Source organism: Aristolochia californica, unplaced genomic scaffold, assembly GCF_029961685.1.
Source record: "Aristolochia californica isolate CCGP_79_NKW_82.1479 unplaced genomic scaffold, dmAriCali1.0.hap1 SCAF_13, whole genome shotgun sequence".
Lineage (NCBI taxonomy): Eukaryota > Viridiplantae > Streptophyta > Magnoliopsida > Piperales > Aristolochiaceae > Aristolochia > Aristolochia californica.
The window spans coordinates 9249149-9268009 of record NW_027181804.1 but is presented as its reverse complement, the minus strand read 5'-3'; the positions used below and the strand labels follow the sequence as shown (position 1 = coordinate 9268009).

Here is an 18861-nt window from a genome sequence, read left to right as displayed (position 1 = left end):
ATTTTAGTTTTATTTAATAATAACAACCTAAGAAGAAGACTGGAGATAATACTACCAATTACTTGATTTTTCATCTTTTTTCTCTTCTTGATAATTTTAATATTTTTCACTACATTAAGTAGTAGTGGAAGAATATTTTTTTTATCAGACAAACAATAATAAGTTTTATTATTTTATTTTTGTCATAGGTGGAGATTTTGCTCATTTGAACGATCTAGTATATTGTTTTATAGCACGAAAAGCAAGATCTAGAGTTTATAAATTTATATTATATTTGTATTTTTTATTTGGGTAATTGTAAATTAATATTAATATTTTATTTAAATTTTTGTGTTTGATTATTGAATAAAACTTATGCATAAGATTATGTAGTGTTTATGAACAATTTTATGCAAAGTGTATTAAAAAATATTGTGTTGCAAAATTATTAATAGAAAACAAAGTTCTTAAAAGGTCTTTGTTTAAAACAATATTAGCTCAAATAAAAATTATTGAGTTACTCGTATATAATATTTTATAAATTAAAAAATAATAGATGAGGAGATATTTTATTCTATGTGTTTATTTAAATATATATATATATATATATACGTATATATAAATTTAGATAAAAAGATAAAATTTACAACTCTGTTCTCGGCTCTGGAGTATTGCCTCGGCTAGGAGCTTTTTAGGGGTCCTCACGTGCTGGAAATCTGCTCCTCGGTACCTCAACGAAACAGCGCACTGACGGTTGGATCACGGGACGACTCCGGTTTAGTTTAAAACCTCCACAGTTCCACTGACCCGTCCAAACCGGTCTTGCTGCCTTTTCCCCTCCCGCCTCCCGCGCAAACTTCATGGCGCTTTCACCTTCTCCCCCGTGTCCCATCCGCAGCCTCCCGGCGCAAGTTAGCCCCCGCTTCGATCAGTTGAGAATTTGACGAAGTCTCCTCTACCATCCAACACCGTTGCAGTCCTCCTCCGCCTATACGAACAAGGAAGACGTGATTTCCACTCCATCCGCCTCTCCTGCCGATCATTCCGTCGTCTTCCGTAATATTTTATTTCTTTCTTTTTTTTAAAGATTTTTATCGAAATAACGCGCGAGCGTTACTGCTTCGATCCCGGCTGCTGACATATGCTCGTCATCGACAACAGGAAAAGCAAAGAAACTAAAAAAGAACAAATCCGTGTCTACGCGTGTTCCCCCGATTCTCCAGCCAGAGCCTCATTCTTCGTCTTCTTCCGATCAAGCAGCAGGCAACTCGGCAGATCCGAGAAAGCTGGGTCTCCAGATCCGCCAATACGGTGGGAGCAACATCGGGATCTGAACCAGAAGTCAGAGAGAGAGATCGAGAGAATTAAGGCAGCGCAGCGATCGTCTGAGACAAAACAGCGTCTAATTGGATTTTGTATTGGTTTGGATAGGAAAAGAGAGAGGGTGATCTATTGACTGATTGGTTACAAGAGAAGAATATTGGTCTGTCTGACTCGCGGTTGGTGATTCATCGTTTGTTTTTCATGAAGAAGAAAGCATGATTTAGATCGCGACCGTGAGACGATCGTATTGTCTTAGTTCAATTTTCTTTCTTCTTTCTTTTTTTATTAAAGCGCGGCGAAGATTTGTTTGATTTGAAGACGATCGATCTGAGAAGACTGGAGGATCGGGTGAGATATCGGCGGGAAGTGTTTCTGTCGGAGGAAGGGAAAATGAGCGGCAAAGGTAAAGCTGAACCGGTAAAACTGGACGACGAGCAGATCGCAGAATTACGGGAGATCTTCCGGTCGTTCGACCGAAACAACGATGGAAGCCTCACGCAGCTGGAGCTCGGGTCCCTCCTTCGGTCGCTTGGTCTCAAACCGAGCCCGACGCAGCTCGACGCGTTGATACAGAAGGTCGACACTAACAGCAACGGCCTGATCGAGTTTTCGGAGTTCGTCAGTCTTGTGGCCCCTGATCTCCTCCCCGTCAAATCTCCATACACGGAAGAGCAGCTCCGGCAGCTTTTCCGGCTGTTTGACCGCGACGGAAACGGGTACATCACAGCCGCGGAGTTGGCGCATTCCATGGCTAAACTTGGCCACGCCTTGACGGTGGAGGAACTCACAGGGATGATCAAAGAGGCCGATACAGACGGTGACGGCCGGATCAGCTTCTCGGAATTCGCGCAAGCGCTCACCTCGGCCGCTTTCGACAATTCTTGGTCCTAAAATTGCTTACTTTTCTGGTGCACTCTTAGCTCTTTAGCTCTTCTCAATATTTTTTCGTTTTGGTTTCTTCGGCTGTGCGGGCGTTGAGATTGTTTTGAATGGAGAAAAATCTTGGCCAAACATGACCGTGACTGCACCTGGTATGCTGGAGCTTGTTGGATTTTAGGTTTCTGTATATACTTGTAGAGAAGCAACTTCCCCTTTGAAGGCAGAAACAAGAGAAGTAGACGTTTCAGTTTCATTTTAGATAGAGCAAAGATCTTCATCTAGCTCCTTGTCCTTGCTTTTACTCTGACGAATTTTGCTCTAAATAAGTAGCAGAATTGAGAAACCAAATGTTGGATTTTTATCTGATTTCGAAACAAATTCTGAATCTGAAACATAGGAGAATTCATCGTTTTTTTCTGCGTTATGCCTGCAATTTGTACATGACAAGAAATGGAAGAAACAGAAAAAGGGAAGGGTGACAAAAGAAAGAAAAAACATTTACACTTTGCCCTGAGATGATCAACAATTTTGGAAAGGACGGTGAACTTGAACTCGATGAAAGGAAGTAATAATGCTTCAGCAAGCCAGAGCAGAGTAGCAGAAGAGCGAAATTTTGTTCTTAAGATCCAATAGAAGAAGTTCCACTCTTAATCAATCGACAACTTTACAACTAAAAAACCCAAGACGCCATCACTTGAAAATTGTTAGATCATATCTTGATGTTCCACTCTTAATTCTAGTTTTTAACTAGTAGCGCAATAAGAAGAAAACAAAAGGAAAGTAAAAAACCAAGAAAAAATGAAAAATAAAGAATAAAAATGAAAGAGAGCTAGAATTACCTGTGAACGAATTGACGAGCCCTAGGGTATTTGGTACTGATGAGACGATGTTGGATTTTGAGAGCGAGTTTGTACATCCACTTCAACCCCAAAAAATAAGCGGTCCCGACAGCACCATAAACATGGATTAGATATGTAAGAATTAGGATAAGGATAATATCAATTAAAATTTTCACTTAAATAAATAAATAATTGGTCAGTTTTAGGATTTCATGGATAACAACTGTTGAATTTATGGAAAAAGAGAAAAACATCACTAGATGTAATTTAAGTACATGAGCTTCTATTTATAATAGAGGATACAAGTAGAATCCAATTACAATTAAACTACTTTGTCCCAATTTATGGAAAAGAGAAAAACATCACTAGGTGTTTGATTTAGCATTTTGGGGACCACAACCCTGATATTCTATTTATATTGTTTAATTAGGGTTCTCATAATTCTCTAATTAAGACAATATGAGTATCTACTCAGTTGGCCCATATTCATTCTTTATCTGTTTATGGGCTTACTAAAATTAGACCACTTAATTTTTAACCCATATTAAATATAATTGAATAAAATATGTTGTCCAACTTAGAAAACGTGAGTTTCCTAACAATCTCCTACTTGGGTTACATATCATTCCTGAAACAATTATATCACAAATTCTTTAGGCGCACATCTGTATACTATGGAACCACCACGACTATCATCACAGTACAGTCGTGACTAAACCACGATGATCACTATACTAATACATTCAATGACATAGCTCAAATATGGATGAGTAGCATGTAAATTACATGCAATATGATCTCGGACATGCCTATTTCCAACTGGTCCTTCTTTAGTCTTTAGTGAGATCTTTCCAAAGTCCTTAATGTAATGCGAACATTGCTCATAAAAAAAAACACAAGCAAGTTCAAAAATAGAATAATAAGTAATCAATTTTATTACGTAAAAAATCGAATAACTCAATGTCTAAACCAAACATATAGTACAGAAATGACTCCCACTAAATCAAGGTATCCTCAGAAATAACGCCCATATGAACAATGTGCTCATAAAAGACCTTAGGTGTTAAGCCCTTGGTTAATAGATCTACTAGCATAGAGTTTGTCCCTATATGTTCTATAGAAATCCGCTTATCCTGAACTCTCTCCTTAACAACTAGAAACTTGATGTCGATAAACTTCGACTTCGTTGAACTCCTGTTGTTGTTGGAATGAAGTATTGTCGAGTTATTGTCACAATAAATCTTTAATGGCCTATCAATGCCATCTACCATTCGCAGCCCAGTGACAAAGTTTCGCAACCATATTTCGTGGTTGGACGCCTCAAAACAAACAATGAGCTCTGCAACCATAGTTGAAGAAGCTATGAGAGTCTGCTTAGCAGACTTCCATGAGATATCTCCTTCCCCCAACATAAAGATGTAGCCTGATGTGAAGTGTCTGCTATATTGGCATCCAGCAAAGTCGGAGTCAGAGAACCCAATGATCTCTCTAAATTGTCTGATATCCGATAAGTGAGCATGTAGTCTTTTGTTCTCCTCAAATAACGCATCAAGCGTTTGGCTGCCTTCCAATGTTGTATACCCGGATTGCTCAAATATCTGCCCAGAACTCCTATTATAAATGCAATGTCGGGACGAGTACAAACTTGAGCATACATTAAACTCCCTACTACTGATGCATAGAGAATTTTTTGCATCTATTTTCTTTCAAGATCATTATTAGGGCACTATTTGAGACTAAACTTGTCTCCTTTAGCGACGGGTGTGTCTCCTGGTTTACTATCTTTCATGTCGAATCTGCTCAAAACCTTATCGATATAGCTCTTTTGTGACAACCTAAGGATACCTTGAGAACGATCTCTAAGTATCTGTATACCTAATACAAAAGAGGCATCACCAAAATTTTTCATCTCGAATTTCTTCGTCAGAAATTTCTTGGTTTCGTGCAGTAAGCCTATATCGCTATTAGCGAGCAGAATATCATTCGACATATAATATCAGGAAGATGTATTTACTCCTACGAAACTTATGATATACACAGTCATCAACAACATTCGCCTCAAAATCGTACGAGGTTATGACTTGATGGAACTTGTGATACCATTGACGAGAAGCCTGTTTGAGACCATGGATGGATTTCTTCAATTTACAGACCATAGACTTTGAACCACGGATACAAAGTTTTCACATCTATTTGATGTAGCTCTAGATCTAAATGAGCCACTAGTGCCATTATTATTTTAAAAGAGTCTTTCGAAGATACTGGAGAGAAAGTCTCTTTATAATCTATGCCTTCCCTTTAAGTAAAGTCTTTAGCGACTAGATGAGCCTTATATCTCTCGACATTGCCCTTTGAATCCCTCTTGGATTTAAATATCCGTTTACAACCAATGGACTTCGCACCTATAGGCAACTCGATGAGATCCCAAACGTCATTGTCATTCATAGACTTCATCTTATCCTTCATGGCATCAATCCACTTTTGAGAGTTAGAGCTGCCTAAGGCTTGACAGAAGTTAATGGCATCATCTTCTGTCAATCCGACGCCATCCTCATGTTCTTGGAGAAATATGATATAATCATCTGGAATCGCATTTCTCCTCTCCCTAATGGATCTCCTTAATGACACTTCTTGAGATTGTTGAGTTTGTACTAAAGGTGGTGCAAGAGGAAGAATCTCTTTGTTGTCTTGATTTGGAACAATGTCAGGAATAGGAGCCTGAACATTGTCCTTTAGTGCTTGAACTGTGTCTTGAACAGCAATAGGTATGGAGACCTGATCACTGTCAATAACAGATTCTTCTTCAAAGACAACATTATTTAGGTTTTCTTCCCCTCCAAACTCAACATCCTTAAGGAATCTAGCATTTCCCGTTTCAAAGAAGGATCTTAATGTGGGATTGTAAAACTTATAGACCCGAGAGCGTTTAGCGTAACCAACGAAATAATAGTTAACCGTCCTTGAGAGTCCAATTTTCTTTCATGTAGCCTATAAGGTCGTGCCTCAGTTGGACAACCCCAAATGTGCAAGTGCCTAATGTTAGGCTTTTTATCTGTCCAAAACTCATAGGGGGTTTTGGCAACTGCTTTGCTCGGTACCCTATTAAGGATGTATACTGTGGTCTTTAAAACTTCTCCCCAAAGTGACTCTTGCAAAGAGGAATGATTGATCATAATTCTTACCATATCCTTAAGAGTTCGGTTTCATTGCTCTGCAACACCATTCATGCTGGGTTTGCCCAACACGGTGTATTACTGAATAATTCCACACTCTTTGAGGAAAATTGCGAAGGGTCCTAGACGTTGTTCTCCTGATCCATCATACCTTCCGTAGCATTCACCACCATGGTCGAATTTGACAGTTATTATTCTTATCCTGAGAAGATCCTTCTGTAGCATCCTTACCTCTCTTCTTCTTGTTGTTTTGAGAGATCGAGGCCAAATGTGCACTTTCAGTCTTATCTTTCTGCTGCTCTCTTCCTCTTGCACACAGTGAGATATAAGCTCATTTATGGACCATTTGTCCTTCTGAGTGTTATAACTCACTTTGAATTGTCTAAAGTGTGCAGGAAGAGATATCAAAACCAAGTGTACGAGCAAGTCCTCAAATACCTCCAACTTTAAGTGACTTGGATCTTGACGCAAGATGAGACATCTCCATGATGTACTCCTTTATGTTCCATTTGCCTTTATACTTCATTGAAACGAGTTTAGCCAAAAGACTACTCGCCTTCGGAACTTCTTGGCGCTCTTGCTCTTAGTCATAGAGCCCTGAAATGCCTCCGGAATGGAGTGTTTCATGATCATCAAGCACATCCAGTTGGAGTGCTCCCAATTCTCAATTTTCACCTCACTGAGGTTTTCCGGAGTAGAAGTGGGTTGTTCCACCCGAAGTGCAAGATCCAAATCCATACAACCGAGGATAATTTCCACGGTAGCTTTCCATGCCTTAAAGTTCGTCACGCTCAGCATTGGAATGTTGCTTATTTGAGCAATAACATTCGTAGCATTGGCAAAAAAAATTGTATATAAAACAAAATAAACAAGCATACTCACTTTAACTAGCGTGTCATATAAAGAAAAACAAGACATGTACAAACAAACCAAATTGGGGACCCATTTCAAGATACCTAGTACAACATTAATTTTTAGGCTTTGGACAGATAACTGTAAGTGGTACTCTCAATGCAATGATCAAATACTGACAATAAGTTTTGTCAAACAATAGCCTTTCTTTAGACCAACTATTGTTCACATGAAAAATCTTTATAATTGTCACACATTTATCATCATAGGCACGTTGTTGATTTGGCCAAACTATGTCTTCCTTTGGGCCGAGCACAATTTGCATAAATAACTCCGCATAAACATCTATGTATTTTTAGTCAAATTAATCTCCACTATAGAGGTTACTTTGGCAACATGTAGCTTCAATAAATTTGATTAAAATACTAGACCAATTGCATAAAAATAATAAAAAATTTCACAATTAAAAAATCAACTTAAATATGCACATTAAACAACTATATGTGCATGCATAAATATTCACATGAATAAAATTTGCATAAAAACGGATTCTATAATTTCTGAAATTTAATATATATAATATTTTTATCCAATAATAACACACGGATGTGAGTTGGTATACTGGTTATATGCGTTAAACGCAAACACTTGCGGCGGGTTCAATTTTTAGTACCAAGTCAGCTCAGTTCTCTCTCGGGGTGAGCCAGCTCAGCCCATCTGAGTCGACTTGAACCGCCTGATTCGATCCTTGATATCCGTGTCACGCCAACCCGTCCAACTCATTTCAACCCCCCGATGAATCATCCCAATCAGTCTGAGTTGACTCAGCCGAGTCGACTCGTAATTTAAATCAAATGTAACCTAAGTTCCAATTTTTTCTTTCTTTCTTCCCTGAGCGTGCGCTGGAGGTCGACTTCAATCTCCAGCCATGTGCAGAGGAGGGCTTCGGTTTTCACCGGTGGCCCTCTGTCGAACGTCAGACTCCCGTCTGACGTCATCCGTCGGCATTCGTCGATGACGCTAGCCGACGCACAACACTGAGCCAAGTTCCGTGGAGAGTGACGCACATAACGGCGGGGCTGTACATAACCATCTTTTTTCTCCATGAAGCTCTTCCATTCCAATCCCAATAATCTAACAGTAAACCTGGCTCTGAATCCACTTGTTATAAAATCGTAATCTTAAATCATAATCCAAAATTTTCATCACGCTAGAATATTAGGATTCGGGATACATACCTGGATCCATTCTGAATTTTTGTTTTTCTGATGTGGAATTACTATGACGAACAGATGAATGGTTTTATGATCTTCTTCAACTAAATCAGCTTTATTCCACTATGGGACCGTCGTCACTCTTCCGGATGGGGAGAAGAGAAATCGTGTTTGATTTAGCATTTTGGGGACCACAACCCTGATATTCTATTTATATGGTTTAATTAGGTTTCTCATAATTCCCTAATTAAGACAATATGGGTATCTACTCAATTAGCCCGTATTCATTCTTTAGCATTCTATGGGCTTACCAAAATTAAACTAGTTAATTTTAGCCCATATTAAATATAATTGAATAAAATATGTTGCCCAACTTAGGAAATGTGAGTTTCCTAACAGTAAGATGTCTTCATTTCTTGTATCTTTTCTCTCTTCTTAGGGAAAGGGCATAAATGTAATATTTGATAATTTCAATATTATAAATAGATGTTAAAGGGGAGGATTAAGATCATCAGTCAATCCTCCTTCCCTCTTTCTCAAACTCTCTCAAGTCGTCCCTCTCTCTTGCTCTCTTTTTCTCTTCTTCTCTTCTACCTTGTCTTCTTCCTTCTCTTTGGTTCCTTCTCTCCTTTGACTGATTAATTCATGTTATTTGTCATGGGGTCCTAAATCCAACATGGTATCAGAGTTATGGGCTTAGGATCAGTTGAATTTATAAATAAAGAGAAATATTTCATTGACTTATTATAATCAAGAGTACATGAACCTCTATTTATAGAGGAAGGTAGTAGAGTCTAATTACAATAAAACTACCTTTGTCCCAATTACATCCAAACTCTAATACTTAAAAATAAGTCCTAGCATAATTAAATAACTCAATATCAATAGAAGACAACATAACTCAAACTAAAACTCTTCTATGAGGACGTGACCATAAGATAAAGCTATCTTTGTGGGTCCCACTTGATCTTCTAACCAACTCGTGGTTATCTTTGTGAGTCCTTCTTGATCTTCCAACTACCTTGTGGTTATCTTTGTGAGTCCCACTTGATCTTCCAACTTATGTGATAAGGATGCCTGCTTATGGTAATCATGGTGGGTCCTACTTCTTATGGGCTTGGGCCCATCTTACAATACTCTTAGATATGTGGGTCTTCCTTGGTTGTGTGACCTATCTTACAATACTCTTAGATATGTTGGTCTTCTTTGGTCGTGTGGCCCATCTTACAATACTCTTAGATATGTGGGTCATCCTTGGTCGTGTGACCCATCTTATAATACTCTTAGATATATGGATCTTCCTTGGTCGTGCGACCCCTCTTACAATACTCTTATATATGTGGGCCTTCCTTGGTCGTGTGGCCCATCTTACAATAGGATCCCGAACTTAAGTTGCTGATTATTCAAGTTTATTCATCAAGCTTCTCGGTGGAGTCTTGTTGTTGAACAAGGATCGAAGTTGAGCCTCTCGTGCTCATGAAAAAGATAAGTTTTCTTTATTTCTTTCTTTGAGGTGATTATGGTTTTATGTCTCAAAAAGGACTGTAATTGAGGATTATTTTTTCGAGACCAAATGAAAATTAAGTGCTAATTCTAGTAGCATATGACTACTTGTTTCAGTTTCTTCATGTATATGCAAACTTCGATAAAAGAAGTAGTTTTATGTTTAATGTTTAATGTTGTTATAAAGCCTTGGGAAATCAGCTTATGGATCAAGATTTTGTTTATACTTGTTGTAACCGTGGTATTTTATGATCATAACCATGCCTTCATGCATTCAAATTCCTCGAGGATTGAAGTTTATTTCTGGTTTATTAGTTCTTTCTCTTTGAACTCATGTTGATTTCTTGATTTGCCGCAAAGGAAATAATTGATTTTGAGAAAAGGAAGTTGCTTTATTTTGTCACGTTGAAGGCTCCCTAATTTAATTTATACTTTGGGATTTATAATCTGGATTATCATTATCAAAATCAAGATTATCATGTTTGAGATCATTGAAGATTGTTGCATGTTGCTATTTGTTTGATTTGCTCTCTATAGAGCTCGTTGAAGATTTGTTCTAGAGGAGAATTTTCCTTTGGAAAGAAGTTGCTAGATTTAGCAACAATTTAGACTTCCATATTGAGTTATTCTATATATTTTCTTACCATAGATATTCAAGGTGAAAAAGGAAGTCGAAGGTTGTGATCTTAATGCTAGTTGGTGCAAGTATTCTAGAAGGCAAGTTTCTTTCTTTAGAGGATATTCTGATTTGTCCAAGATCCCTTGAGATTTGATTTTCTTATAAGATTCTTTCTTGATTAAGAAAGATATGAAATCTATCCTATGTGATATGGGCCAGCATGTGGAGTAAGTATCTCCTTGATTAAGTGCATGATTAATGTTGGTTACTAGTTAGGCTCGAGATGGTTTATTTTGCCTCGGGTTGGTTTGACTTCCTTCTCTCCCCTTTGGTTGATATTGTGCATATAAGTGTTGATTACTTATTAGTTGATGACCGAGGATTATATAGCGGGTAAAAGTGACTTACTTAATATCACAATTATACACTTAATGGGGTTATTAAACTACTTGAGCTGGTCTCAATCAGTTAAGAGGTTCCTTATTACTCAAGACCTCTTCGGACACTTAACCAAACCAACTCCACCCTTTGATGAGTAATATAGCTCCTACAATAAATGGCTCAAAGATGACACTCTTGTTATCAGTTGGCTTATCAATAGTATGAAGGAGCATGTGGCAAATGATGTTGTCTATTTTGAAACAGCAAAGTAAATATGGGACACATATGCCAAATTATACTCCAGTACCTGGAACTTGCAAAAGTTGTATGATGACTTCTAGATTATGTTCAATACGAAACAAGGGGAGAATTTGCAAGAATATTTAGTCCAGTTTAGAGGGCTTATTCAAGAGTGGAAAAATGCTTAGCCCTATTCAACTAATATTTTAGTTTAAGGTAAGCAGTGGGAAGCTTTAGAAGTTGTTAATTGTCTAGCTAATATTAAGCCATAATTAGAGGTGGCTAAATCCCAACTTCTTAGCTCTACAACACTTCCATCCTTTGATGATATAAGTGTTACATTACTTCGGATTTTGGATCCCTCTTCCTTTCCTCAGGATGTGTTATCTTCAGTTATGTACCTGTAACGGTGGTACAAGTTCAGCCAACAGAGGGCATGGTAGAAATTCTAGAGGAGGTAGAGGAAGAGGTGGTACAACTGGGTCAAGCACCTCGAGGACTGACAACAATGTGCACACTCATTGTGGAGGATTGAATCATCTGGTTGATTCCTAGTGGAAACTTCATGGCAAACCAGATTGAGCTAATGCCAATCAAGCCTCTGTTAATAATAGTGGAAAAAATGAAGAGAAAACCGTGTCACAGAAAGGAAAGAAGACAATCTCAGATGATGACTTTGAACTATTGCAAAGATTGAAAACCTTAATGGTACCTACATTCACATCTTCCTCCACTACTATTGCAGCTACTACTATCTCAAGTATGATTTTTACTACTTCCTCTTCTTCTTCTTGGATAATCAAGTTTGGGGCTTCCAAGCATCTTACAGGTAATAAAAGTCTTTTAAATTTTTTGTCTCCATGTTTATCAGATAAATTTGTTACCATACCAGATGGATCTCTAGCCAAAGTCCTTGGAATGGGATCCTCCTCTGCTACTCCCACACTTTTGTTTAATGATGTCTTGTTTGTCCCTCATTTTTGGTTAAATTTATTGTCTATAAGTTAGTTGACCAAGAAATTTAATTGTTCTATTACTTTTTTCCCTTCTTGTATTTTTTAGGATCTGGCGACGAAGTAGGTGATTGGTGGAGGCAATGAAAAAAGGTTCTCTATTATTTAGATTTGCCTCAAGTGACTGCAGCTTCTACTTCTCAGATAGAGGCACAAAAAATTAGGGCATCCGTCAGTGTCATCACTTCAGCACTTGTTTCCTTCTTTAAAATCTTTTTCATGTTCGAACTGTGAGGTGTGTCAATTGAGCAAACACCATAGATATACTTACTCTCCTTGAGCTAACCTTAAAGGTGTTGCTCCTTTTACCTTGGTTCATTCTGATGTATGAGGACCTTTGATTATTTCAAATATTTCTCAAGCTAAGTACTTCATTACGTTTGTCGATGACTTTACTAGAATTACATGACTATTTTTATTCAAGGATAGGTATGGAATCCTTTCTATTTTTAAATCATTTTATGCCATAGTGTCAACTCAATTCAGTCATAAGTTAAAAGTACCTCACTTCGATAATACCAAAGAATATATGTCAAGAGAGTTTTAGACCTTTTTTAAGGATGAAGGCATCATCCATCAAACTTCATGTACTTACACCCCTCAACATAATGGTGTAGCTGAAAAGGAAGAATCAACATCTTCTTGAGGTGGTGTGTGGGCTTCTTTATTCCATGAATGTGCCCTACTATTATTGGCCACATGCAATTCTCACAACCTGTTTTCTCATTAATAGATTACCATCCTCTATACTTAATAATAAGTCTCTATATTCCTTATTATTTTTGGATGAGGATCCATTTTTCCTTCCCTTGAAGGTATTTGGTTGCACTTGTTTCGTTCATGCCACATCTCCTCAAAAAAGTAAGTTAGATTTGAGGACTATTAAGTGTATCTTTTTGGGTTACATTCACACCCAAAAAGGATACACTTACTATAAAGATATAGAACTTGTGTGGGTGATAGAGAGACCAGGGCAATTGCCAATCATAACATCATCAAAGTCAGTATAGGGTGTATGAAGAGATAAGTTACTCAAGTCTTTTGTGACATGGTATGATGCTCCACTGTCAAGTAACCAAGCCGGATTTTTGGAGGTAATGTTAGCAGCATGATGATCTCGTGGTTGCTATGGTGTTGCCAAAGTATGAGAAGGTGGAAATCTTGTGTTAGTGAGCTGGATTGGTCCGAGTTGAAATGATGGACATCACTTAGCCGAGTGCCCTTGGATGCTACAAATCTAACAAATCCCAGGCTATGGACGAGGTCGAGGACAACTAGTGTAAGTTGGAGCACCTGAGTTGGTAGACATGGTTGTTAGGCCACGGGTGCCAACTTGCATGACCAGATATAGTGATTGATCTGGCTGAGTCAACGTGCATAAAATAGGCAATGAGGTGGAACTGAGAAGTAGTGAGAAGGTAGATCTCTCTCTCTCTCTCTCTCTCTCTCTCTCTCTCTCTCTCTCTCTCTCTCTCTCTCTCTCTCTCTCGCACATGTGAAAGTCACATGTGTGGCTCACTTAAGCTCTTTATCTTCAACCTCAAGCATGCGTCGTCTTTGAGCTCGCACTGATAGAGTCGGGAGCAAAGGTGTAGCTGGGCGGCTATTGCAGAACGTCAGAAGTCCTTTCTGGTGGCTTAGTTGGGGTTGTCGGAGGTGCACTGTTTCTCGACTGGTACACTGAAGAACATCGTGTTGCATAGAGGGTGTTGCAGAGAGGGTTTTTGTGGGACGTCAATGACAAATCAAGGATCTGATGGAAACTAACGATCCAACGAAACTCACGGGACTGACATAACAGTCCAAACCCCAATAGGAGAGAGCGTTGAGCTCTAAGACGAAGCGGACGAACGACGAATAAAAATGTTTCTGTTAGGGATTTTCCGCCTTTCATTAGGTATTTAAGCTTTAGGTTTTCCTGTTACAAAATGGCCCATGGGCCCAATACAATACCACCCATCCCATTAAACCTAATCAAATAACCTTATGTACATAACCCAAATTATACAACAATTATGAATATAAATTACATTTAATATATATTTTAACATATCGTAACATCCCCCCTCAAATTGATGATGGTGAGTCAATCAGCAATAATTTGTCAACCAAAAAATTATGTCGGGATTGAGACAATGCTTTGGTGAAGACATCGGCTACTTGAAGATCCGAAGAAATGTACGGAAGAGATATTACCCGGCGCTCCAAAGTGTCGTGGATGGAGAGACAGTCAACCTCAATATGCTTGGTACACTCATGAAAAACCGGATTGGCTGCAATCTATATAACACTTGTATTATTTGCATGAAGTGGTGTAGATGAGGGTTGAGGAAACTGGAGCTCAGCAAGAAGACCCCGGAGCCGAATAACTTCAGAACACGCAGTAGACATAGCACGATACTCGGTCTCGGTAGATGACTTGGACACCTAGTCTTGTTTCTTACATTTCCAAGAAATCAATGCATCGCCTAAAAACATACACTAGCCAGTAGTAGAGCGACGGGTATCAGGGCACCCTGCCCAATCAGCATCACTGTAGGCAACTAGATGTAGCGCGGAGCCAGTAGGAAAGAATAAGTCACGAGCAGGGGAGCCGCGCAGATAGAAGATGATGTGTTGAACTGCCGCATGATGAAGGTGTCGAGGAGATGTCATAAACTGGCTGACCTTATGAACAACATAGAAAATGTCTGGGCGAGTAGTAGTCAAGTATATGGGACTCCCGACCAGTCATCGATAGATAGTTGGATCATCAAGGAGAGTCCCTTCAGCTTTCCGATATTTGACATTGACCTCCATAGGGGTAGCCACCGAAGATGTGTCCTCCAACCCAGTGAGTGTGATAAGATCTTGAATATACCTATGTTGGTTTAAGAAAATACCTTTGGGTGTGTGATGTACCTCCAACCCTAAGAAGTATGTGAGGCGTCCAAGATCCTTCATATGAAAAGTGGCATGCAACACCTTTTGAAGCTTGGTAATCAGTCCAGAGTCAGTGCTAGTAATGATGATGTCATCCACATAAACCAAGAGAATGACGATGCCCGCAACAGACTTATGATAAAAGAGAGATGAATCATACTGACTCTGGGTAAACCGGTGGAGGATAAATGTGCTGCGAAATTTCTCAAACCAAGCCCGTGGGGCTTGTTTAAGCTCATACAAAGGACGTCGTAGCTTGCAGACATGATCAGGAGAGGATGTAGACATACCCGAGGGAAGCTTCATATAGACGTCTTCCTGCAAATCACCGTGGAGAAAGGCATTCTTCACATCCATCTGATGCAATGGCCAAGATTTAGAGGGTGCAATGGCTAAGATAGTACGGATTGTGATCATCTTGGCAACTAGGGCAAAAGTTTCTTCATAATCAATCCCATATTTCTTCCTGTTCCCCAGGGCCACAAGGCAGGATACCGATCCAATGATCCATCTGAACGCAGCTTGACAGAGAAGACCTACTTTCTTCCAAGAGGCCGAATAGTAGGAGGGCAAGCCACAATGTCCCAGGTGTGATTCTCCTCTAGCGCTTGTAGTTCAGTTTGCATTGCCTTTTGCCAACACGCATGTGCCATAGCCTGTTTATAGCCAGAAAGAATAGAAATAGAAGACAAAGTAGCTACCAAAGATACAGGGGAGGGAAAACCATACCGGTCAGAAGGGTGAGAACTATGTGTGGATCTGCAAAGATTGAGGGGAACAGGAGCAGAGGAAGGATCAAGAGCAAGTGCTAGGTCAGGATGAGGAGAGGGCAGCGAGGCAGTGGGTTGAGGTTCATCAAAGCTCGACAAACTAGACAAAGAGGTAGACGGTAGTGTAACTTGAGATGGAAAGAAATATTAGTTTTCAAAGAAGACCACATTCCGAGAAACAGGGACTCGACATGCCTGAGGATCATAGAAAACATGGCCATTTTGAGAACCGACATACCCAAGAATGCACACATAACGGATTGAGCTGTAAGTTTATGTCGTTCATGATCAGGTAAATGCACGAAACAAAAACAATCGAACGTCCAAAGATCTGTGTAGGACGGAGAATAACCGAATAATTTAACAAAGGGAGAGACATGATGCAAGACAGGCGAGGGCAGGCGATTGATTAAATGGACGGAGGTAGAGAGAGCTTCACACCAAAACCTAGGAGGAACGGATGATTTAATGAGAAGGGTGCAGACCATATCAAGAAGGTGACAATTTTCGCGCTCAGCAACACCATTTTGTTGGGGTGTCGAGGGACAAGAACGTTGAGAGATAATGGCTTTGCTTTGAAGAAATTCCTGGAATTCTATCGACATGTACTGCCCTCCAAAGTCAGAGCGGAGTACTTTAAGGTGAGCGGAGAACTGTGTTTCAATGAGTGCAAGAAACCTCTTAAAAATGACAAAAACTTCAGACTTAGCCCGTAAGAAGTAGACCCAGGTAAATCAACTAAAGTCATCGATAAAGGTGACAAAGTAGTTAATTTGTGCATGCGAGACAACAAGAGCAATTCCCCAAACATCACTATGAATAAGGTCAAATCAGTGGGAGGCATGCGAGGCATGATGCGGAAATGATAGAGTTTTACTTTTGCCAAGTTTACATGATGAACAGTCAAAATACGTATCACGAGAAGTACAATCTTGATTGCCTAATAAACCCAATTTAAATAATGTACGAAGTACAACCGAGTTTGGGTGGCCTAGATGTCTATGCCACAGCTTAGTGCCAAATCCAACAACATTATAAGCAAAAGAAATTACAGGAGAACGTGGAATAACAATGGATAGAAAGACTTTAAGTGGAAATAGCCTGCCACTTTAGGCCCCTTCGCGATCACCTTCCCCGACACTTGATCCTGCACAACACAACCAAAGTGAGAAAACTAAACGTTACAGTTTTTATCAACCAATTGACCAACAGACAAAAGGTTTGTCGTCAGGTCAGGAGACACAAAGACATTAGCTAAAGATGGAGAGAGATCACCAACAACACTGATAGGCAGAGTGCTGCCATCAGCAGTGTTGATGTGCAGGTTGCCATCATACTTTCTGATATTCGAAAGAGATACCACATTGTTGGTCATGTGGTTAGAGGCACCAGAATCAAAATACCATGGTTGAGTAGAAAAGTTTTGTTTATCTGAGATACCAAAAGTAGAAAAGGCAGAAATGATCATCTGTTGTACCATTTCAGAAGTGAGGGTGGTTGAACTGGCAAGTGATAGTGGAGCAGGAATGAGATGGACTGAAACAGCAGGCGGCAATGCGACAGAACTAGAAGTACCGGTGGATGCATGATAAGCAGTAGGCTTCCTCCTTTCAGGTCGAGTAGGGCAAACGACGATGTGATGCCCCGACTTCTTATAGTAGCTAAAAAACAGAACCGACCTCTTGGGGTTGTCCCGAACAAAGTGACCATAAGCCTTGCAGTGGAAGCACTGGACAAAACTGGTGTCCCAACCCTTATGTCTTCCTTGTGCTACATAAGCTACAGGAGCCGAGAGATCAGCCTGAACGCGAGGTTCCATGCCAGCCTGAGTAGTAAAGCACTACTCCTCCAGGAGAAGTTCACTCAAACAGGCATCCAGGGACGGCACTGGATGACGATTCATCAAATTTGATCAAGCAATCTCAAATTCAGGACGAAGCTTCATCAAGAATTGATCCCGTTTACTGGTTTCATGTACAGCTTGCACAGCAGAGAGAGCAGCAGCAGGGACATCCTCGTAAACAATGTCAGTGTAGTCAACCCATAGATTTTGGAAGCCCGAGAAATATTCTTCAATCGAACGACTACCTTGGGTGAAATTTGCAAGTTCATATTCAACTTGAAATTGACGGGTCGTGCTGGTTTGACGATAAACCTTGTGGAGGTAATTCCACATATCTGCTGCAGTTTTGTAGGGCCTCAGATTTGGGACTAGGTGAGGCTCAAGAGATCCAAGTATCCAAGTCATGACTCTAGCATCCATGATGATCCATTTTGACAATGCGTCAGCATCGCCAGGTGTCGGATCACTCCCATCAATATGACCCCATAAACCTCTTCCCTGAACAAATAATCGGAACTGAAATTTCCAAGTACCGTAGTTCTTGCCCGTGAACCGAATAGGAGTAAAATCTGACTTGTCTACTGACATGATAAGATCAAATCTAACAAAATTCCTGATGCACCCCCGAAGATAAGAAATTCCAAATATACCCCCGCTTTTCAAAAATTTCAAATAGACCCCCTTTCAGAAATCAAAGATTTTTCCCCAAGTTAATAGAAATTCGAATTATACCCCCACACTTTTAGAAATTCGAAAAACACCATCTCACCTTTAGAAATTCCAAATTTGCCCTCCAAACCTTCAGAAATTGCAAAACGACCTTATGCCAAATAATTAATCGAACGCGCGGCTTAAAAAAAAAAACTCGTACCTTCGTTACCCCTTTCGGCGAGTTTCCCGATGAGAACCACCTTCCCGTTGTAGCTTCTCCGGCAACGAAATCGCCGGTGGAGCTTTTCCGACAATGGAACCGCCGGTGGAGCGTTTCAGACAACTTTCCCAAGCTCAGACAATATTTTCCGACAACCCCCGAAAAACACCCCTTTCGTTTCCCCTTTCGGCGAGAACTCTTTGCTGGCGAGAACCCTCTTCCTGGCAATGGAACCCCCGTAGCTTTTTCGGCAACGGAACCGCCTGACAAAATTTTCCACAACCCCCAAAAATCAATGCCGAAAATAGACTCGTCGGACAGCGCAAGTAGTCGGACGAAGATGCTTCGGACGGTTAATCTTTGAACGAATCTAGCTCTGATACCATGACAAATCAAGGATCTGACGGGAACTAACGATTCAACGAAACTCAAGGGACTGA

At 39.8% G+C, this 18861-nt stretch overlaps 1 protein-coding gene across 1 annotated transcript; it reads left to right on the top strand.

Annotated features, from left to right (window-relative positions):
- Positions 1 to 850: 850 nt before the first annotated feature.
- LOC137948835 (probable calcium-binding protein CML18) lies at positions 851 to 2415 on the top strand. The gene is made up of 2 exons (XM_068795014.1): positions 851 to 1035; positions 1141 to 2415. Exon 2 carries the CDS (start codon positions 1693 to 1695, stop codon positions 2191 to 2193), a length of 501 nt encoding a protein of 166 aa, XP_068651115.1. The 5' UTR covers positions 851 to 1035; positions 1141 to 1692; the 3' UTR covers positions 2194 to 2415.
- Positions 2416 to 18861: the final 16446 nt, after the last annotated feature.